The sequence below is a fragment of the Bubalus bubalis genome, chromosome 1, assembly GCF_019923935.1.
Source record: "Bubalus bubalis isolate 160015118507 breed Murrah chromosome 1, NDDB_SH_1, whole genome shotgun sequence".
Classification (NCBI taxonomy): Eukaryota; Metazoa; Chordata; class Mammalia; order Artiodactyla; family Bovidae; genus Bubalus; species Bubalus bubalis.
The window spans coordinates 140,824,270-140,848,016 of NC_059157.1; the positions used below are offsets into that span (position 1 = coordinate 140,824,270).

The 23,747-nt window shown below is 38.9% G+C and overlaps 2 protein-coding genes across 5 annotated transcripts in view; one reads left to right on the top strand and one right to left on the bottom strand.

Annotated features, from left to right (window-relative positions):
- Window positions 1-8,695: 8,695 nt before the first annotated feature.
- LOC112585054 lies at window positions 8,696-19,922 on the bottom strand. 3 transcript variants are annotated; one of them, XM_025285521.3, is made up of 3 exons: window positions 19,324-19,776; window positions 18,196-18,398; window positions 8,696-14,589 (listed from the first exon to the last, which is right to left on the bottom strand). In XM_025285521.3, exons 1-3 carry the CDS (start codon window positions 19,730-19,732, stop codon window positions 14,443-14,445), a joined length of 759 nt encoding a protein of 252 aa, XP_025141306.2. In that variant the 5' UTR covers window positions 19,733-19,776; the 3' UTR covers window positions 8,696-14,442. The 3 variants fall into 3 exon arrangements, 1 of the variants encoding a protein (XP_025141306.2); XR_006641209.1 differs by lacking the exons at window positions 8,696-14,589; window positions 19,324-19,776 and adding an exon at window positions 19,784-19,922 and having other exon boundaries at window positions 16,832-18,398; XR_006641208.1 differs by lacking the exon at window positions 8,696-14,589 and having other exon boundaries at window positions 16,832-18,398; window positions 19,256-19,394.
- PLD1 (phospholipase D1) overlaps window positions 19,395-23,747 on the top strand; it is a 278,672-nt gene continuing 274,319 nt past the window's right edge. For both annotated transcript variants that reach the window (XM_044944848.2, XM_025285411.3), the window contains exon 1: window positions 19,395-19,516. The gene's annotated coding sequence lies outside the window, so the exon portion shown is untranslated. The remainder of the gene's footprint in view (window positions 19,517-23,747) is intronic.

Genomic DNA, 23,747 nt, shown 5'->3' on the forward strand with positions numbered 1-23,747 from the left:
ATATATGGCTGTACTATACACTAATAACTATATACCTCTGGGTATTTGTCAGCCTATGGCTCTGCCAGTGCAGCTGCCTGGTCTTTGCCAAGCTGAGGTCCTGCCATGACTCTTACAGCTAGAAACCCACTGAAACTCTTCTCATCCACACTTCCATGGCTCTGCCTCAAAGACCAACCTCCCCCACTGCTCTGAGGCCTGATGCCCTCTGCCTTTCCACTACTTGGCAGCTAAACATCTCTTAAAACAGTGTTAAATTAGAGCACTAATCCACCCAAAGCTGTTCTATTCCATTCAGCCTTTTCTCCTCAGGTATACATACAAGTTTCAACAACTTACTATGCTTTACTTTTATATTTTACAACTCCCAATGAGGTTAAATGCTTTTTCATTTATTTATTTGTTGTCCTTAATTTTCTTTTGCAAACTGATTGTGTAGCTCATTTCCCTGTTTGTCTTCCTTTATGTGCCCCCAAAATTATAAGCAAACCCCCTTCTTAACTACTGGGAAATCATCTCTTTAGAGGTAAATTGACCTGAAGTCACTGAAGTCTTATTAATTCCTGCATGGAGTAAAAAAAAAAAAAAAAAAAAATATATATATATATATATATATATACAAGTCTAACTTACGTCTTCCCCTTCACTATCTATGAAATTCCCACTTTAGTAAACTCTTCATCAAAATTTTGAAAAAACCTAATAAATCTTAGTGTGCTGTGTGTCTCAGTTCACACAGTCATGGTTAAGGAATCACAGTCCAAGAACTACAAACAGTAATTTTAGAAACTTCTGATAATTTATATATCACAGTTTCTGATATTTATATATGATTACTCACTTAGACCCAGACATCCTGGAGTGTGAAGTCAAATGGCCCTTTGGAAACATCATTATGAACAAAGCTAGTGGAGGTGATGGGATTCTAGATGAGCTATTTCAAATCCTAAAAGATGCTATTAAAGTGCTGCACTCAATATGCCAACAAAATTGGAAAACTCAGTAGTGGCCATAGGACTGGAAAAGGTCCATTTTCATTCCAGTCCCAAAGGAGGACAATGCCAAAGAATGTTCAAGCTACCACACAATTGCACTCATTTCCATGCTCAGAATCCTCCAAGGCTTCAACAGTATGTAAACTGAGAACTTCCAGATGTTCAAGCTGGATTTAGAAAAGGCAGAGGAACCAGAGTTCAAATTGCCAACATCCATTGGATCATAGAAAAAGCAAGGGAATTACAGAAAAACATCTACTTCTGCTTCATTGACTACACTAAAGCCTTTGACTGTGTTGTTCACAACAAACTGTGGAAAATTCTTAAAGAGAGGGGAATACAAGACCACCTCACCTGCCTCCTGAGAAACCTGTATGCAGATCAAGATGCAACAGTTAGAACTGGACATGGAACAATGGACTGGTTCCAAATTGGGAAAGGAGTACGTCAAGCTTGTATATTGTCACCCTGTTAAATATTGTCATATTTAACTTATATGCCGAGTACATCATGTGAAATGCCAAGTTGGATGAAGCACAAGCTGGAATCAAGATTTCCCAGAGAAATACCAATAACCTTAGATATGCAGATGACACCACCCTTATGGCAGAAAGCAAAGAGGAACTAAAGAAGGTGAAAGAGGAAGAGTGAAAAAGCTGGCTTAAAACTCAACATTCAAAAAACTAAGATCGTGGCATCTGGTCCCATCACTTCATAGGAAACAAAGGATATAGTGAAAGATTTTCATTTTATTGGGCTCCAAAATCACTGTGGATGGTGACTGCAGCCATGAAATTAAAAGACGCTTGCTCATGACAAACCTAAACACCGTATTAAAAAGCAGAGACGTTACTCTGCTGACAAAGATCTGTATAGTCAAATCTATGCTTTTTCCAGAAGTCATGTATGGATGTGAGAGTTGGACTATACAGAAGGCTAAAAAAAAAAAAAGAAGGCTGAGCACTGAAGAATTGATGCTTTTGAATTGTGGTGTTGGAGAAGACTCTTGAGAGTACCTTGGACTACAAGGAGATCCAACCAGTCCATCCTAAAGGAAATCAATCCTGAATATTCATTGGAAGGACTGATGCTGAAGCTGAAGCTCCAATACTTTGGCCACCTGATGTGAAAGCTGACTCATTGGAAAAGATCCTGATGCTGGGAAAGATTGAAGGCAGGGAAAGAAGGGGACAACAGAGTAGAAGATGTTTGGATGGCATCTCTAACTCAATAGACATGAGTCTGAGCATGCTCCAGGAGATGGTGAAGGACAGGGAAGCCTGGCATGCTGCAGTCCATGGGGTCACAAAGAGTCAGACATAACTGATCAACTAAACACAATATATCACAAAGACTATAAAGGGGGCTCCAGTTCATACCCTCCAGCAACGTACAGTTCAAGCCCTTTCATGGCTCTACGAAAAGGAGAATCCAGATTCTCTTGGCTTCATGCTCTAACACTTTCTCTCTACTCTTTCCCTCACACAAATTTTCATCTTCTCTCTTCCCTATTGTCTCCTAGCTCTTAGCTTTATTTATTTATTTATTGGCCGTGCTGTACAGCCTGTGGGATCTTAGTTCCCCGACCAGGGATCAAACCCGTGCCCCCTGCAGCGGAAGGGCAGAGTCTTAATCTCTGGGCCTCCAGGGAAGTCCCCTCTCCTAGGTCTTTATCATTTATACAGCTTAGCCTCTCATCCTGAGTCCTTTCCTCTTTCATATCTACCTCTCCTGTCCAATTCCCACCTACTAATTCTCCTAATTACAAGTCACAAAAAAACAACTGTAAGGAAGTTAACTAGACAGTTCACACCTTTACCAATTTTGTTCTTGAAACACAATTGAAACATTTGATAGTCTGCCACAATGTGCTAGCACCCACAGGCCTCAGGTACCACCAAGAACAACAGTTTGCACCTGCATGGAAATAACTCTACACCAGAGCGCTATTAACACTTCAAACCAGTTAATTCCAAACCAGTCTATCCTTCCTGTGCCCCCGGCCAGGTCCCCAGCTACAGATGCTCCAGCTATTCATACTCTCACGAGCTATGTTTTGTCCCTTTTGCCTCATTAGCTCCAACACCAACCTATCTCAGGAGCCTTCTTACTTTGCTCTGCTGTCCTCTAACAAACTTCTCATCCTAAAATACTCACAGAACAACAGCATGTGTCTTACACTCCTCTGTATGTGTGTGTGTGTGTGTTTGTGTTAGTCACTCAGTCGTGTCCAACTCTTTGCGACCTCATAGACTGTAGCCTGCCAGCCTCCTCTGTCCATCGAATTCTCCAGGCAAGAATACAGGAGTGGGTAGTCATTCCCTTCTCCAAGGGATCTTCCTGACCCAGGAATTGAACTCAGGTCTCCTGCAGTGAGGGCAGATTCTTTACCATCTGAGCTACCAGCAAAGCCCATACAGAGCAGCCTGCTGGAAGGAAGCCACTGTGGTGTTTGGGGAAGCATCTTCAGATCATCAAAGCTTATCCTTCTTTTTGCCAACAACACTTTGATATGATTTCATCCTTAGTTTAAAAATATTTGTGGCCCTCCTGTTTATGAGTATGGATTACATGCAAAAGTTACAAGGTGGGAAAAAAAAAAGGCAGCCCATAATAAATATTTGTTAAATTAATAGAAATATTTTTTTATGAGCCAGCTGCAGATATTCTAAAATGGTTAAGAGATGAAGTCCAGATCTACAATATCAAGTAGAATCAATGTGCCAAGGCACACTTTCTTTCTTGAGTTATAGTCTCTTCCTTGCTGAAAACTTGGATATCAGCTTTTTTCCCTCCAGTCTTCTGGTGATCTTTATCTTCCCCATGACTCTGCAATTGTTACAAAGCACAGATTCCACAATTCCACCTACAGTATTTTTAGGGTCACGGAATGTCAAACATCTGTGTTTAGAAACCGAAACAGAGGAACTAAAAGTTCTCTTCCCATCTGATTCTTCACTTATCTTAGCCTTAACCCTTGTGATTGCTTTCAGTTTTTTAGCTTTATGTTACACCCTCTGATAAAGACAAAGCTAAAGTAGAAATTCAATACTTCTGCTTTCTTTTTGCATCTCTAATGATTTCATCTCTTTTTCCTCCTATTCCCGTTCCAACCATTGCTTTATAAAATAGTCTTTCGAAGTGGAACTTAGTATTTGTCATGAGTCTCCTCTTAATCAGAGCTTGAGCCTTTTAAACAAAATTCTTCTTTTGATTTTAGTTCCCTCTTTTTAACTTTTCTATCTATGCTTTAGAGGGTTAGAAAAGTCCAGGAACCTTCCTTGAAGAGTCTCTTGCTATTCAATCATGTGAAAATTTCTCTAAATGTTTTTGAAAGCTGCTTTTTAATGTTTAGGGCTTTGGTCGAGTAGGCACAGGGCTCTCATTTTTGGCTACTGTAAATGCTAAGAAAAAACACAGATATTTTCTGATCTCAAATCAACAACCTAACGTAACAGTCTAAGGAACTAGTAAATAACAAAATAAACCCAAAGCCAGCAGTAGGAAAAAAATAATAAAGTTTAGAGCAAAGGTAAGTGAAATAGTGAATAAAAGAACAATAGATAAAATCAATTAAACTAATTGCTAGTTCTTTAAAAAGATCAACAAAATTGACAAAACTAGCAGAATTAAGGATAAAAAGAGGAAGACTCAAATTACTAAATCAGAGATGAAAGTTGGGGGCATTACTATTAACTCTACAGAAATAAGAGTTCAAACAACAACTGTATGTCAAAAAATTGGATGAGCTAGATGAAATGGACAAATTCCTAGAAACATAAAACTTACCAAGATGAAGTCATGAAGAAATAGAGAACCTGAATAGACCTATGACTAGTATGGTGATTGAATCAGTAATCAAGAATTTCTCAAAAAAGAAAAGTCTGGCTTCACTGGTGAGTTCTACCAAACATGCAAAGAAGAGCTAATGCCAATCCTTCTCAAACTTTTCAAAAAATTTAAGAGGGAACACTTTCTAACTCATTCTATGAGGCCAGCAAAACCTGGATACCAAAGCCAGACAAAGGGACCACAAGAAAAAAGCTATAGACCAATATCTCATATGAATATTTATGACACAATATTTAACAAAATACTAGCAAATGGAATTCAACAGCACATTAAAAGGATTATACACCATGACCAAGTGGAATTTATTCCTGGAATACAAGGATTGTTCAGCACATGACAATTGATTTAATGTAGTACATCAGTAAAGGGGAAAAGCCAACTTAACCATCTTGATGCAGAAAACATCTGACACAATTCAATATCCTTTCATCATAAAAACATAGCAACATAGGAATAGAAGGAAGCAACCTCAAGATAACAAAAACCATACACTTTACTCTTGAATAAGGCAGTTAGGGACACCAACCCCCTGAAAAGCTGAAAATCTGTATATAACTTTAAAGATGACCCTCTGCATCTGCAGTTCTGCACCCATGGACTCAACCAACTGTGGATCATGTAGAACCATAGAATGTATTTATTGTTAAAAAGGTGTGTATAAGTAAACAAATACAGTCCAAACCCATGTTGTTCTTGTCAACCATGTATAAAAAGCCATGTTTCATATATGAAACAACAAGCATCATACACAATGGTGAAAGCCTGAAAGCTTTTCTTCTAAGATCAGGAACAAGGCAAGGATGCCCACTTTCACCATTCTATTTAACATAGTACCAGAAATTTTAGCCAAAACAGTTAAGTAAGAAAAAGATATAAAAGGCATACAAGTTGGAAAAGAAGAAGTAAAATTATCTCTGTTTGCATGTGATATGATCTCATATGTAGAAAACCCTGAAGACTCCACAAAAAAAGCTGTTAGAACCAATGAACATTTATTTAGCAAAGTTACAGGATACTAAGTCAACACACAAAAATAAGCTGTTTCTATACATGAACAATGTGGAAAGAAAATTAAAAAAACAATTTCACATATAGTAACATCAAAATAATAAAATACTAGGTAATTAGCTTAACCAGAGAGGTAAAAGCATACAGTGAAAACTACAAAACTTTGCTGGGAAAAATTAAAGAAGATATAAATAAATGGAAAGACATGCCATATTCATGGATTGGAAGACTTAATATTATTAAAATGTCATAACTACCCAAAGTGATGTAATGCAATCCCTATCAAAATCCCAATAATGATTTTTTCTGGAAATACAACAAGGAATCCTAAAATTCACGTGGAATCTCAAGTGGCCCTAAATAGCCAAAACAATGTTGAAAAAAACAAAACTGAAGGACTTACACTTTCTGGATTCAGAACTGACTGTAAAAAGCTACAATAAATAAATCGAGTGGTATTGGCACACAAACGGACATAGAGACCAACAGAATAGAACAGAGAGCCCAGAAATGAACCCTCACATAAATGGTCAAATGAATTTTGAAAAAGATGGCAAGACTATTTATTGGGGAAAGGATGATCTCTTCAACAAATCTAGCTGGGATAACTGGATATTCACATGCTAACAAACGAAATTGGACCCTTACCTAATAAAAAATGCAAAAATGAATTCAGCATCATAAAGACTTAAAACAATGAAACTCTTGGGAGAATAAATAGGATAAAAGCTTCATAATATTGGATTTGGTGATGATTTCTTGGATATGACACTGAAGGTACAGATAACAAAAGCAAAAATGGGCAAACTGGACTTTCTAAAAATTAAAAAAGAGTTGTGCTTCAAAAGACACTATCCACAGAGTAAAAAGGTAACCCTTGGAATGGGAGAAATTATTTGCAAATCATGAATTTTATGAGGGATTAACATCCAGGCTATATAGAGGACGTTTAAAACTCAACAACAACAACAAAACCAACCCATTCAAATATGAATAAAGAACTTCATTAAACATTTCTGCAAAGAAGATATTCAAGCAGCCAATAAGTACATGAAAAGATTCTCAGCATCACTAACCATTCAGTTCAGTCGCTCAGTCGTATCCGACTCTTTGTGACCCCATAAATCGCAGCCCGCCAGGCCTCCCTGTCCATCACCAATGCCCGGAGTTCACTCAGACTCACGTCCATCGAGTCAGTGATGCCATCCAGCCATCCCATCCTCTGTCGTTCCTTTCTCCTCCTGCCCCCCAATCCCTCCCAGCATCAGAGTCTTTTCCAATGAGTCAACTCTTCGCATGAGGTGGCCAAAGTACTGGAGTTTCAGCTTTAGCATCATTCCTTCCAAAGAAATCCCAGGGCTGATCTCCTTCAGAATGGACTGGTTGGATCTCCTTGCAGTCCAAGGGACTCTCAAGAGTCCTCCAAAACCACAGTTCAAAAGCATCAATTCTTCGGCACTCAGCTTTCTTCACAGTCCAACTCTCACATCCATACATGACCACTGGAAAAACCATAGCCTTGACTAGACGGACCTTTGTTGGCAAAGTAATGTCTCTGCTTTTGAATATGCTAATTAGGTTGGTTATAACTTTTCTTCCAAGGAGTAAGCATCTTTTAATTTCATGGCTGCAGTCACCATCTGCAGTGGAGGTGTTATTACACCCTCTTAACTAAGTGGCCAAAAGAATCACTCCAAAGATAGGATTTGAACCAAGGTAAGTCAGATTCTTTCCACTTTATTATGCTGCCTCCTTCCCAGACCAGAAAGTACTTTCTCCACCTTATTTCAGGTCCTCACAAAGATGTCTTTAAAGAACTGAATAAACAGCACATAGTAACCTGTCCCAGACATTCATGTAGCCAATTATACTATTCAGTCCATTTATATACGGTCTCTTGAGATAATTTTTTCTTAACATTAACTGCTAGTAAACTAGAATTATTTTCTAGATACAGTTAGGGAAATGCAAATCAAAACTACAATGAGATACCAACCCACAGCCATTAGGATGGATTCTTTCAAAAAAACAGAAGATAACAAGTGTTAGCAAGGATGTGGAGAAACTGGAACACTGTGTACTGTTGATGGGAATGTAAAGTAGAATAACCACTGTGGAAAACATTATAATTGCCTCAAAAAATTAAAAATAGAATTATCATATGATAAAGAGGGCTTAACTTGTGGCTCAGATGGTAAAGAATCTGCCTGCAATGCAGGAGACCTGGGTTTGATCCCTGGGTTGGGAAGAGCTCCTGGAGGAGGGCATGGCAACCCACTCCTGTATTCCTGCCTGGAGAATCCCTGTGGACAGAGGTGCCTGGAGGGCTGTAGTCCATGGGATCACATAGTCAGACATGACTGAGCGACTAAGAACAGCAAAGCATATGATCCAGAAATTCCATTTCTGGGTATGTACACAAGAGAATTGGAAAAAGGGTCTCAAAGAGATATTTGTATACCCATGTTCCTAGCAGCATTATTCACAATAGCTAAAAGGTGGAGCAATCCAAGTGTAAATTGACTGGTGAATGGATAAGCAAAATGTGGTATATACATACAGTGGAATATCATTGCTGTTTAGTCAAATAAGTCACGTCTGACTCTTTGCAACCCCATGGACTTAAGCCCATCCTGCTCCTCTGTCCATAGGATTTCCCATCAAGAATACTGGAATGGGTTGCCATTTCCTTCTTCAGGGGTTCTTCCCAACCCAGGGATTGAACCCATGTCTCCCATGTCTCCTGCATTGGCAGGCAAATTCTTTACCACTGAGCCAAGAGGGAAGCCTACAGTGGAATATCATTCAGTCTGAAAAAAGAAGGAAATTCTTTTCTTATTGGAGGATATTGCTTTACAATGTTGTATTAGTTTCTGCTGTGCAGCTAGGTGAATCAGTCACATATTTTGATTTATCCCTTCTTCTTTGGATTTTCTTCCTCAATCTTCTGTCACCACAAAGCATTGAATAGATTTCCCTATGTTATACAATTGTTTCTCATTAGTTATTTATTAAATAGGAAGGTAATTCTGCAATATGTTACAATATGGATGAACTTAAAGAACATTATGCTATCTGAAATAAGCCAGACACTAAAAGACAAAATGCTGTTATTCCACTTATATCAAATACTTAGAGCAATCAAAAAATCACAAAATTGGAAAATGGAATGATGATTGTCAGGGGCTGAGGAAAGGAAAGAAAGGAGAGCTATTGTTTAATAGGTCTAGATTTTCAGTTTTGCAAGATGAAAAGAGTTATTTGGATGTATGGTGGTGAGGTTGCACAATGACATGATTGTATTTAATATCACTGAAGTGCACATTAAAATAGTTAAGATGATACATTTGATGTAATATGCATTTTATCATAATTTGAAAAACTGAAATTAATAGACACTAGACATCTTCTGCCAAGATTTTCCTCATTCTTAAATTGCCAGCCAGTTCTTTCTTGTGGGTCAAAATTAAATCCTGAGTAGCATTTTTTTTTTTTAATTGCAAAGAAATTGTGAGGAAGGCAAATCAAGCATTTGTTTTCTTGTCATAGATGACAGAACTGTGGTCCACAAGTGACACAGAACACTGGTGTCCTTTTATCAAAAGGAGAACTGCAGTGATGTTGCCATTCTGTCTTGCTCATGAGCCACAGTTTCACCATCTGTGACAGGAAGACATTACACAGCCTCTGTCTAGCCAGGTAATTTACACTTTATTCCTAAAACAACTGTCACTTTAAAAGTCTACTCTCTTTTTAGTTACATCCCCTTCTTTTTTGCTCATATATTTCCCACAAGTGTACAATTTCTCAATTTAGAGAATCCAAGATTCAGCCTTTCTTTTCCCCTCTTTCCTTGAATGGATTTTAACTCATTCATTCTGTCTTCAATATTTGTACACAAAATTTTAGTGACATACATGTAATTTGTGTAAAACTATAAAATTGCATTGCTTGCTATTCATATGCTTGTAACTGGTATATAGTTAGATAAATTATATGAAAGCAAAACCCAAAGAGGGAGAAAAAAAAAAGTAATACATTTCTCATTTACAACTATCAAACTTCAACTGTGTTTCCATATTCATTATAAAAGTCAACCTTTCTAAAGTGCTAGCCTAATAGAATTTTTTTTAAGTTCTGAATTCATAAAGTTATGAGAAAAGATTCCTTGGTTTGTATATGTTATATATTAATCAATCTATTTTCATAGTGTTCAAGTCTGTAGAAATTATTTTGTAGTGATCAACCAACAGAATAATGTAAGATACACTTTGATTGGATTTCTTTCTGGTTAGTTCCTGCAAATCAGAATTTCTAAGCTCAAACATTAAATTGAATACCTCAGAGGAAATAACTGCTCCTACAATTCTCTAAAGAGTGGAGGAGAAATATTAAATTTTTTTACTATTCTTATTTTTTAAAATAAGAAGGAAATTAAGTTTAATAAAATATTTTGGTTGACACAGATATCCTTCCTCAAGCTTTTCTTCCAGTAAAAATACTTAAAATAATCTGAAGGAAACAGTATGGCATCCACACACCAGTAAATAATCATGAAAAATGCATGAATCACATTGTGCAAAAATTTAAAAAACAACCGTTAGAACAAGTTTCTGAGCATGGGAGCTTTACTATGCAGCTGGAGGAAAGAATGAATGTTTCTGCAGTGTCTGGGTGTATGCTGGATTCTGGTGTTTTTGTTTTTTTTTTTTTAACTTTATAATATTGTATTAGTTCTAAGTAGTTCTTGCGTTTCACTTAAGCACTGGCAATCAGCAGAGGTCATACTGTCCTATTGGAACATTTTGGAAATGGGGTGCATTTTGATGAACACAGTGACTGGGGGCTACTGAATGACATTTAGTGAGTGGAGGCCAGGGATGCTAGAGGTCTGCTATTTGTGGAACTGTCTCGTACAATGAATGATTGTCCTTGATCCCACACAACCTCTGAAGGTCTTACTGGACATTCACATAAGTGAAAAATCTGAGTCTAGAACCTAACTCTGTTTTACACATTAATTCAAAATACTCCTTGCATACTTTTCACATAGACTGCGTTTCTGGTGAATGTGACTAGTGTGCAAATTGAGAGGAAATTGTTACTTGGACTTAGCTAAAAGTTGTTCATAAACAACTCTTGTTCATTCAACAATCACGAATAGATAGTTCATAACTCACTTGATAACAAAATCTGTCCTGAATTGATTTGAAGCTGTTTGAAAATATCAAGTCACTCATGGCAACACCTTTATCAGCTGACAATTTAACTGTTGTATTCAAATACCAATATAAAAAAATGTGTTAACTCTCTCTACTAGTTGTCCAGCTTTAAGCAGGCCAGCAGCAAGAGAATCAGTCTTGCTAGAACTGCCCACTCCAGACACATGAAATCAGAATCTACAGTTTAACACAAGCCACAGGTGACTTACATGCATGTTGAAATTTGAGAATACTTAGATCAAAATTTGTCTTTAAAAAACCTGTATTGATTATAGGGAATAAAAGCATCTATCCCTTTTATGCCCTTCCAGTGTGGTTTGTTTGAGAATTTTACAGATTGAAAGCTATTCTTCTTTTTATCATGTATTTTCTCTTATTTCTCCTTTATTGTCAGTACATATTTGTATTTTGTGAAATTATGAATCAATTCCATTGCAAGATAATAAAAAGGATGTTACAATAAATCTGATTGTTAGATACATTGTAATAATGTACAATATTGTTACAACAATAAAAAGGATGTGTTGCTTTGAGGAAGCTGAAAGCTACTGAAGGACAAAATATATTCTAAGCATACATGAATTCCATAAGAAAAACAATGTCTTATGGAAAAATTGTGACAATGTAACCACTGATGGAAGAGTTGCTTTGACTTGAATAAAATTTGGATTCTGGGCTAAAAATGCAGAGATAGCTTTAAATTTATTCTTTGCATCTTTCAGAGGCCAGAAGTTCATGCAGCAAAGAAAGTGAAGCTATAAGTGTACAAATTGCTACAAGATGTCACTGATATAGATAATGGTATAAAAATCAGACCTTGAAACTATAGAAACTATTCATTGTTCTTGGTAGGGATGATGAGTAATGATGTAAACATTTTGTATCACAAAGAAGGTTGGTGTTTTATTGGTTTTATCATGGCTGAGAACATTTCAGAACTGTCAAGTTTAAAGGAATGACACATTTTGTTTTCTGACAGCATTAGTGTTCCACCCTCTGTCTTTTCTATGATAACAAGTGTTTATCAATTCTGTGATAGTAGATCAGAATTTTAAATTAATACTGCTTCTTCAAGATAAAAGTATCACTTTAATCTTGAAAAGTTTCTTTCAAGGCAACTTGGGCCATGGTGAAGGGCATGACAGCCGACCTTTGGAAGTACTTCCTTCTTAACTGATTGACTTTAGAAAATGTGGATCAACCATAAAAATTCTTACCTCTGCTCATCTTAAAAAGCTTGGAAATAGACATTTATAATTCAATTTAAAAAATCTTCCCTCAAATAACTTTCAAATGGGTTTTGAATCTACTTGATAAAAACAATTGTTAAAAATATAAAAATGCAACACAGCTGATTAGTTGGAAAAAATATATATTGTTCTTTAAGATATTGAATGATATGGGAAGGGGCAGGGAAAGAGTTCTAAAGTATTCTTCCTGGTCTCCAGGGTCTGCTCTGTTCTGTTTTAATCCAAGTCTTTGATGCCCTATACAAAATTCTAAAATCCAAAAAGTTCTCAAAACCAAGTTTTGTTCCTAACTCATGTGGTGGGAAAATCTGACCTGAATTGATTCAATGCTGTTTACAGTTTTTACTTTTCGATGCAGTGTGCCTATTCATGCCTTTTGTTGTGGAAATATGAGGGTATTTAATTATGGGGTGCTGCCCCAAGCCTCTCTGGGGGTATTATATAATATGTGCTATATGAATTTTTGAAAATTCATAAAATTCAGAATATTCTAAATTCACCTGGTCCTCTAAGGGTTTCAGAGCTTGTGGACATGTGCAGTGTGAAAATAAGATGAGTAAAGAATAACAAAGTATTTTTGATGATATGCAGGGTTTTTTTTTTCATTGTATTTTAATGTTAAGGATAGATAATTCTGAAATTTGTTTCCTGAATTTTTGCTGTTGAAAGGATAGTGGAGAAAGTGCACATCTTTGGGCAGAGGGTCTATAATTCAAAGTGAGTATGTAAGTCAAATAGATTGCCCCACTAAAGAAATAATATATGCATGTGTGTGTGTGTAAAATATATATTTTTTCTTTTTGTTTCACTTTGTTCTTGCAGAGGGTTCTGCCTCCTTGAAACAGAGCTCAACTGAAGCTGAAAGGTTCTGAGAGATGCTTCTGCTATATCTGGGTGTGAGGGTGGGGAGTCTTGACTGGCTTACAGACTAGACTAAGGCATGAATTTGAAAATGCACCTTCAGTGTGATGAGTTATACAAGTGTGAAAACCTACATCAGCAAGGATTTAGTGTGAGTGTCTATGTGATTACATTTCTACTGAAAATGAAAAGTGATGCAGGCAAATAATAATGCTTTCCAAACCCCTTAGCTGTTAGCAACTTCTTGCCAAGAAAACACTTTCATAATTTTCTGAATGTTCTACAAGATTAGAAGGCACACAAGCAGGGATCCAAATGGCTCCCTTCCTAGGGAGTTATGCCATTCTACTATCATTAAAGAAAACTTTCATAATATCCTTCTATTTCTATTCTTTTATTCTAAATAAAAACATTTGCTGGTATAACAAGCATAGCTTTCTAAATGTAAACTGAACTAAGAAAGTGTAAAACCTAACAAACATTTGTAGAAACATTTTACTTGGAAAACGCAAAGAATACTAATGTGTAATAGAATCTGAAGCTACATGCTTTTGAAACTATAGGTATAATATCTGATTTTAACCGGCACAGAAGTTATGATGTAAAAAGCTAAATTGGTTGTATTTTTGCATCACTGACTCGATGGACATGAGTCTGGGTGAACTCCGGGAGTTGGTGATGGACAGGGAGGCCTGGCGTGCTGTGATTCATGGGGTTGCAAAGAGTAGGACACGATTGAGCGACTGAACTGAACTGAACTGAACTGAGTCAAACTTGATGGGGAAAAACTTGTTTTTAATTTTGAAATGAGAATATGTATGGTGTAGGGATTGGTCTAGAGATGGTAGAACTGAGTTCTACAGGGCAAAAGTACAATAACTCAAATTTATATTTCATAAACAGAGAATTTGCTGAGGTGAAGATTAAAAAATCTTCAGGGAACTCTACTCAATATTCTGTAATAACTTACATGGACAAAGAATCTGAAAAAGAATGAATATATGAATGTATATATCTGAATCACTTTGCAGTACACCTGATATTAACATAATATTGTAAATCAACTATATTCTAATACAATTTTTAAAAATGAACATGAAAAATGCAGCAGTAATGCTACTAATTGGGCTCCACTGATGCTGTCACTAATTCATTTCCCAAGAAAGTCAATATGGTCAAGAAATAACGAATGTCCTTGATGAAGAAGGCACCTCCTGAACCGTTGATTTTCCTGAATACTGGTTCCTTTCCTGTCTATACTAAGGTGCAGAATCTGACCCCTTCCAACACCTCCATGACTCTCACTCCGTGCTCTCTTTCCTTGGACTGTTGCTTGATCTTCATGCTTCTTCCCTCATCCCCGTGCAGGCTAGTCTCCAGATGGCAGTCAGTGCAGGCCTTCTAAAACAGAAGTTCGATTATGTCACTCTTCAGCCTTAAGCTTTTCATAATCAATTAAGTTTAAATTCAACACATACACATTACTATGCATAAACTAGATAACCAACAAAGACCTACTGTATAGCACAGGAACTATACTCAATGTCTTGTAATAACCTATAAGGGAAAAGAATCTGAAAAAGAATCACTTTGTTGTATACCTGAGACTAACACCACATTGTCAGTTAACTGTACTTCAGTAAATAAAAGGCAAAACGAAACATTAATTCAAACTGCTTCCTCTTAAGAACTTGCTCCCAGTCACCCCTCTGACTACATTTTCTATCACTTTTTTCCCCTGCTCACACCATTCAATTCACCTTTGTCTCCTCACTCTTCACTGAAAATACCAAATATGTTTCTACCTCATGGCCTTCATACAACCTAGACGCTCTGCCTGGATGCTCTTCTTCCATACATCTGTCCGGAAACTTTGCTCTTTTTTTTCTGCTCTGGTGTTACCCGATCAGAGAAGCCTTCTCTGTCAGCCTCCCTCAACCTCATCCTGGAAGTCTTTATCTTTTCCTTTATCTGGGTTTATATTTCTTCATAGTACCTTTCATCTCCTACATATTTCAGTTTGTTCTCCTATAGGAAAACAGAGATTTCACTTGTTTTATTCATATAGTACCCTCTTTTTAACTTAACATTATAAAAACTCTCTACTAAAAGAGTACCTGCAACATAATGGGTTTTATAATGTATGATTAAATGAAAGCTTATACTTGATATTAAGTTTAACAGTTAAAAATACATAGATGTTTGTATAAAACACATTAGCTTTGAAAATGTTAGTTTTTCTTTATTATGTATTCCTAGAGCAACACCTCCTTGACACAACTTTTTTTACTGTGCAATTTACAGATTTTTTGGGGAACTGATTATTGTTATTTTTTATAGTTACTTTAATACAAGTTACTTTAATAAAGTTGCTACAAGTTGTAGCAACCATTGACATACAATTGTGCTAAGCAAATATTCACTCTTTTAAATCATCATGCATGTTTTCTCATTTAATAATCATGGTACTATGTATAAATGTACAAATTCATGAAAATGAATACAATTAAAAAACACATAAACACTGAAGATGTAAAAATATTTTAAACAAGTTTTTACACTTCCTTAATGACTGCTGGGGGAGTTGAATTTTTTGGGCCTTTGGATATGAAAACAGTTCAAAGGGACTGGCAAAGAGTAACTGAGAAGATTAGCTCTGTTTCAGCTGGGGTTGTAGGCATCAGTGTGGCCCCTTTTTAGAGTCATGTGGTAGCCCACAAACTGACCGTTGTTGGAAGAAATTATGAAACGTATGAATGGTCCACAGGAAGCTAAAATGAAGCTCTAGAGACACAGCTTCTGTATACCGTGACAATGTCCACTCTGTTCCTCATTCTCTCTTGAGATTTTCTGGTACCAACCACTGTTGAGTGCTTTTTTTTTTTTTTTTTAATTTTAAGCCTTGATAGTCACACTGTTCTCATCTTTCATTCCGTCACTGTTATGATGGCTAAAGTGATTTATGTAAGCAGGTGACGGAGGATAAAATATCCTGTTTCATACTGTTTCCAAAGTACCATGTGTACTATGGTTAGTTAATTAGCATTCATAGCAAATAAGTGAAGTGCTAGATAGGGGACCATTAGGTGGAGGGAATGATGTAGAAGTCACACAGGTTATGTTAGTGAGGATTATCTATAGAAAGGTAAGCAATGGATACAAACTTTTTTTCTCAAAGAAAAAGGCACCAGGGACTCAAAGACTCTAGGTAAGGGTGAGAGACAAGCCTGGAACCAACGTATACAGAGGAAGTGCCAGATGGTTAAAAACAAACAAATCAGGAAGTGGGAAACTGTCTCTGACCGGGTCACCCTGGTTAGGGCGAAGCTGCTGCTGAGGCTGCTCCTGCTTGCGCCCAGTGAGCCCAGCCCCAGACACTCTCTACTCCCTCATTCCTTGGGATTCAGTCCACCTGGCCTGCAGGGTAAATGAAGTGTGGTGGGAAGGGAGAGGAAGGATCTGCCTTTTGCCTTGAAGATCACTGCCTTGTATTGCCCTCTTGCTGAAACTATACACTATAATCATAATAAAATGGAATCATCAGAAAAGATGATGGACACTGGGCATCCCAAAATGACCTAGATGACCTGGATTGCAGTGTACATATAAAATACACCACAAGAGAAAATCTAGGGAAGCACACTAGAATGTAAATTTTATTTATTCTATAAATTATATATATATATAATGTTTCTATTAAGAGTATTAATGCAAATAGCAAGAACAGCAATAGTATCACATAGGAAAAAACAAAAGCCATCAATAGATGCATAGATAAGTAAATAATTAGAATATTCTTCACCACTAAATACTTTTTAAAAAATCTTAGGGATGGTAAAAAAGTACTCAATTTATAAATATTCAGTGAGAAAAATAAGATTCTAAATTGTACAGTATAGTGTTAATTTTGTAACAAATCTTTATGGCAAATAAACAAAAAGAAAATATAACAAAATGTTGATAATGGGTGTGTGTGCAAAGGGGAGATGATAGGTAATTTTAATTTAAAAAATTCTGTAGTCTCCAAAACTTTATATTTTTGTAAAATATAAATGTAAAAATCATAAAATGGGCATATATTGCTTTTATACTGAGAAGAAAAGATAAACTTTGAAGAGTATTTAGAATACCACATGTCTGATTAAAATGTCAAATATGTATACAGATGGATATATATGAGGATTCCTTAGTCATTTTTTTCTTGACATCTCTGAAGATATGCAAAATTTGGAAAAACAGCAACCAACAGTCACTAAATCTCTCAGGACAATAGAATAATCACATGCAGAATCATACTATATATAAAACTTATCTTTGACAGTCCATAGCTTATCTCTAAACAACATATGGCCTTTTTCTATTTTATTCCTCTAGCTCAGGGAAGCAGAAATTCAATTACAGTGGGGGCACTTAATTTTATTTCTAATTATAGTTAATAGAAAAACCTATTGCCAAATGTTTTAATGATGACACTTGTAAATTTTATAGCCTGCCGCTTCTCAATTAAAAGTGTTTGCTATAACTTCTAAGGACAAGCTTGTAAGAGTGCATTACTTGTGTGTATAATACTTATCAAATCATCTGTGACTAATAAAACTTGAGAAAAGGGGAGGAAAGGGTATTCATTTGTTCAATAACATGCTTGTCTTACACTTGCCAAACTCCTCTTAGGCAATACTCTGTATGCTCAGAGGGCCATGTGTTTAACTGTAAAAATCTGTCAGTGTCATACGATTCAAAAGACATCAATCATTTCCGTCAACAAGGGAAGAATGAAGGCTGAGTGACTCTTCTATCATTAGGAAAAGATGTGCTCAAGAGGCAAGAACGTAGTCCAGGGAGAGCTAAGCAACTATAGGTTACAGGAAAAACAGAGTTCCAGACAATAATTTCACTTCTCCTCCCCTACTTTGGACTGGAATATTACATTTTTCACTTCATGTGGTTCCATGTGTGCAGTAAGACATTATGTAACTCAGTCTCAGCCTTGCAATATCCACTACGTACTTTAAAGAGGCCATCGTTATTAACAGTCTGGGGTCCATGAAGACGATAGCTTCCTTTGGCTTTGGCAGAAGGCGGCAATTGTGTAATGAGGATGCTGCTGCTGCTGCTGCTAAGTCGCTTCAGTCGCGTCTGACTCTGTGCGACCCCTGAGGCGGCAGTCCACCAGGCTCCGCGGTCCCGCCGTCCCTGGGATTCTCCTCTCACTGCATGAAAGTGAAAAGTGAAAGTGAAGTCGCTCAGTCGTGTCCAACTCTTAGCGACCCCATGGACTGCAGCCTACCAGGCTCTTCCATCCTCGGGATTTTCCAAGCAAGAGTACTGGAGTGGGGTGCCATTGCCTTAGGGTGGCCTATACTCAAAGCCATATTCCCAAATGACTGCTAGTCAAGTCACATGACAACTGGTTTGTTTTTTTTTTTTTTTTCTTAAGACTTAATTCTAAGTAGACATCAAAACTGTATTTGGACACTTTCATGGGAGATGGTGAAGGACAGGGAAGCCCGGCATGCTGCAGTCCATGGGGTCGCAAAGGGTCAGACATGACTGAGCAACTGAACAACAATGGGTGGAATGGAATTTTCCATGCTTTACTCTTGATTTATTATTCTATACAAAGATTTCTGAAGTTTGAACTTCAAAGACATCAAGATACAAATTCCCTCTTCTGCGTTCTTGATTGGGTGACCTTAAGACTCTGGTTACTTCAGAGTCTTATTTTCCTTGCTTGATAACACATGAAGCCAGGGAGTTGGAAGAAGGCTTATAAATGACGTCAACAAAGATCCCAGTTCTTGTGTCACCTCTGACAAGTTGTTTCACTTTTTGGTTCCTGTTCCCTAGTTGTAAAACAGACCATTTGTGGCTACCAACTGCAGTAGACGAGATTAAGATTATGTAGGCAAAGCTCCTACAACCGTGCCTGCACACTTGGCGGCTCAAGAGTGCCCGATATAATAATAATAATAATAATAGTAGTAGTAGTAGTAATGCTAGTGAACATGCCCTAGATTGATGCGGTTGCATTATGAAAATTTGAGAGAAAAGAGTCAGAAACACGGACCAGGAAAGAGGTTTAGAGGCCCGAGACCTCCTACCCAGCGGGGGCGTCCAGCCTGCGCGGAGACTTGCCTTGCCGGGCACCGCCTCGCCCCACCCCTGTTAGGCCAGCGCGAATCCCGGCGCGGAGTTCCGGGCGACGGCGCGGTCCCCACTCTGGCCCTGCCTCTTCCCTGCTCCCCTGCCTCCAGCGGTGCCAGCTGCGCCGGAGCCCCGAGAATCCGCCGCCACCGCGCAGGTTCCTGAGGCCGCCCTCACGCCACAGGTAGGAGCCGCGCGGCCGCCGCCGGGGGCGCGCACAGCTCCAGCGGCAGCGGGTTTCCGCCGCGCTCATTTTCCGTCCCTCCTCCCGACGGCCCGTACAGGCCATTCCCCGCCCAACTTGGACGCAGCCTTGGCAGCGGCGTCGGCGGCGGGCACCAGCTCCTTGAGGCCTCGCGGGACCGGTCTCCCTGGCAGCATTCGGGGGCCTCCAGTGCATGCCTTCGGCCCAGATTCCTGCAGAGTCGACGCCGTCAACTTGGGCGCGCACCTTTGCCGGGGCAGGTGGCTCTGGACTGCAGAGCCGCGCTGGCTCCAGGCCGAAGTTGAGGGCGTCTTCTGCAGGTGTATCCATCTAGCTCGCCGCGGGGGCCCCAGTACAAGTGTGTCTGGTGACTCTAGGTCATCTCGCGCCCCTGGAGTTCTCGTGTGCTGTGGGATGACCGAGATGGCGGTGGCGGTGGGACCAGTATCCCAAACCAACCAGGAAGTGCTGTGTTCCGAGGCTGAGCGCCCAGCCCGCCAGATGCACCGTCCTGGGCGTGTGGCCACAGAGCTACCAGCTGTGGCGGCCACGAAGTGATGACGCCGGGGCGGGGCAGGGATAAGGGCGCAAGGACCTGGGTGTGTATAAAGGGGCTCCAGCCTCAGGTTTGTGGGACTTAAGTCTCAGATCCAAGAAAGTGGAGCTTCAAGCCTAGGATAGGATTGTGTGAGGCCCTTCAGAACTTGTAGAGTCAGTCCAGAACTATCACCACGCCTGTATTTGCTCCTTCTCCTAGTTTCGGATTATTGCCATCTTTACTGTCTTTGTAAAGTACTAAAGGCAAGTAGATTCTTAAGGACCACAAACGTTTCTGCGTTTCATTATCCCTAAGTTTTTCCCCGAAATGAGGAGTTCCCTTACTTTACTTGCCAGGCCTATCGGTTACAGTTTAGACCGCCCTTTGAGTGCTTTCTCGGGGCTTCGGGGAGGCCAGGTATCCCCAGACCTCTGCGCTCTGTTAAATGGCTAACTAAAGGTGGCGCAATGAAAGTGTAAAGAATGAAAATTAATCTATAGCTTGAACTATAAACAGACTCCACAATTACACACTGCCTCTTTGAATAAGATTTTCTTTCAGTATTAAATGTTTTATGATAACATACACGTGAATAGGGCACAGTCTTTTAGCTTGAATTTGAACACAGCCTTTAAATGTTGTTTTAGGATCTTTTCACTAATTGAGCTCCCTGCGTGTCTTCTCAGAATCTAGTATAACTCACAATCCATATGAAACGTGTGAGTAGTTAGGGCTTTGAGAAAGGTGTGTCTTTAACATGTTTGTACCTGATGTTAGAGTACTTGGGAACCACGGCTAGAAGTGCTGTATTTAGGCTTGTTGATTCGCTTACAACCAGGCAGTGGGGGACCCTGCTCCTTGGAAGTTGTCTGATTACTAAATGTGCATTTCTTAATTAAAAATTATTTGTTATAAAATTCATTTACCTTTAACTCTTATAAGGGTTTTCCATGTTATTTTATTTTTATTGTGTTGATACACATAACATAAAATTTTTCATTTAAACCATTTTTTAGTATGTAATTCAGTAGCATTAAGTACTTTCATATTATTGTGCTCCCATCACAACTATCCCTCCACAAAACTCTTTATTTTTTTAGAGTTTTAATAACATTTCAGTGATAATGACTACAATACAAGCTTTAGTTTTCTCACTAAGCGAAGTTTGAGCTCCTTCTCATATTTTTAGAGAAATTCACTTTTAAAGAAGAAAGTTGAAAAGGTTTAACCAGACTGTGTTTAGTAAATTTTATCCCCATCAGGAAAGGCCAATACTTTATTCTGTGAGGATAAACTCCTGTGCTAAGTTGTTTCAATTGTGTCCAACTCTTTGCAACCCTATGGGCTATAGCCCATCAGGCTCCTCTGTCCATGGGATTCTCCAGGCAAGAATACTTGAGTGGGTTGCCCGGCCCTCCTCCAGGGGATCTTCCTGACCCAGGGATTGAACCTCATCTCTTAAGTCTCTTGCATTGGCAGGTGGGTTTTTTACCACCTGGGAAACCCAGAGGATAAGCTTGCTGCTGCTGCTGCTAAGTTGCTTCAGTCGTGTTCAACTCTGTGCGACCCCATAGATGGCAGCCCACCAGGCTCCCCCGTCCCTGGGATTCTCCAGACAAGAACACTGGAGTGGGTTGCCATTTCCTTCTCCAATGCATGAAAGTGAAAAGTGAAAGTTAAGTCTCTCAGTCGTGTCCAACTCTTTGCGACCCCATGGACTGCAGCCCACCAGGGAGTTTTTCTGTTTGTTTGTTTTTTGGTCTGTGCCGGTGGCTTGCGGAGTGTTAGTTCCTAGACAAGGGATTGAACCCATCTCCTGAGCAGTGAGAGTGCGGAGTCCTAACCATTGGATGGCCAGGGAATTCCCTAGAGTTGTTGGTAGTTTCCTCTCCTTAATCTCTAACAGAAAGATGAAATTCCTTTGTCTCCTTAGCAGCTCTGTAGCATGTTTCCAAATTATGCTTGAGCTCAGGTTGTGCACCCGTTTAACTAAAAGGAGTTTTGATTGAGCTAGCTCCTAGGTGTAGCAGTTTCCTTTCCACTCTAGATGTTTACTAAACATTGGTGGACTCAGAGGACCCAGTACATAAGATATGACCCTTTAAACTCTTAGTTTGAGTCACTGTGTGCATAAGAGAAGCTGTAGCTGTAAGGACCTGGTTTTATGTTTTAAATTCTTTAAGTCATAGCACCACAAAATAAAATGTATTCTCCCTCCAGGGTGTGGATAAATGTTTTTGCAGGGTTAAAATGGGAAACTCATACCCTAAATTTCTCATAAGCCTGTGACATTTCTGATTAGGAAAGGGATGGTACAAATCCTGTCTCATGCTGTAGTGGAAATGCCTTCCAATGTGTTTCCCTAAATTCACAGGCCAGTGTAAAATCTGTATCCCAGATGTTTTAATGCTGGGTTTTTTAATGAAAGTGTATAGTAGGTGTTTCATAGTGTCATAGCTGATTTTTTTTCCTTTGTGTTGAGAAACTTGCTTAACTTTTTAATTTATTGAACAAACATTCTGTGACAGAATACAAAATGATTTGTGTATTCAATCAACACTTAAAGGTACTTTCTGTGCACCAGACACTATTCTAAGCATTTTACACACATGAGCACATTTTATTCTCAAAACAACCCTGTGAAGAAGGTATGTAATAGTCCTACCAGCCCCTTTTATAGATGAGTCATTGGAGGTACAGCAAGCTAGCCTATGGCAGAGCTGGGATTCCATTGCAGGCATCTTGAACCCAGGGTTTTGGCACTGCTGTCTCATCAGAAAAATATAGCCAGAGACTGCACCCTCCTAACAATTTTTTTCGTATTGTTATATTGCTGTCTTGTCCTTATCCTTAGGGATAAATAACTTGACATAATTGCAATCGAAGTGCAGCTCAGACAACCAATTCAACTCCTTTATATTTCAGCTGGAGAAGGAAATGGCAACCCTCTCCAGTATTCTTGCCTGGGAAATCCCATGGACAGAGGAGCCTGGTGGGCTACAGTCCATGGGGTCGCAAAGAGTGGGACATGACTGAGCAACTTTCACACACACACACACACGCAGACACACACACACACATGCACACACTTTTCACTAGCAGAAATTAAAGTGGAGTGTGGCTTCGTCAGGCTCTGTGAGCACTGAGACAGGGTCCTAGAGACTCTCTGCTGGTCTCCTTGCCTCTTGGTTATGAGGAGTTTTGGACAGGGATCCTGAAAGGGTCTGTGGAGGCCAGGATATGTGTATGGGGAGGCAGTATTTGCCTATCAGAGAGGAAACACTTCTGTATTTTAATAATCATTATGACCATCCCAGAGCTAATCTGCCAAATGAAGCCCTGGGTTTTATCCCAGGTGGACAGAACAGAAGCTTGTGGCTGACCATAAGCCATGGAAAGTCTTTCTGCTTAGGGCCCCAGAACCCCAATTCCTTCCCCAGCCTGTGACCTCAGGCTCCCCTCTGGATGAGAGGAATATTTTATTCTGTACTCAATCATTTTTTTGCACTTTTTGGATCTGGAGTTGGGAACCTTTTGAAAGCCTCTGACGCACAAAAGAAAATCAGCCAAGAGCAACAGGGAAATAAAAATAACTCTGTCTGGTCGGCTCTTTTGTTGAGAGAGGGAGAGACTTCTAAGGGCATAAATTGACAAACTTTATATTAAGGACAG

Excerpts from the sequence above, each read along its gene's own strand:
- LOC112585054 (XM_025285521.3), bottom strand. The coding sequence starts at position 19,732 with ATGCACTGGAGGCCCCCGAATGCTGCCAGGGAGACCGGTCCCGCGAGG. Across the intron at positions 18,399-19,323 it reads GCGAGGCGGTGCCCGGCAAG|TGAGAGGAGAATCCCAGGGA; the intron begins GCAAGTCTCCGC and ends ACTTTCATGCAG. Across the intron at positions 14,590-18,195 it reads ATAACGATGGCCTCTTTAAA|AAGGCCTGCACTGACTGCCA; the intron begins GTACGTAGTGGA and ends CTTCTGTTTTAG.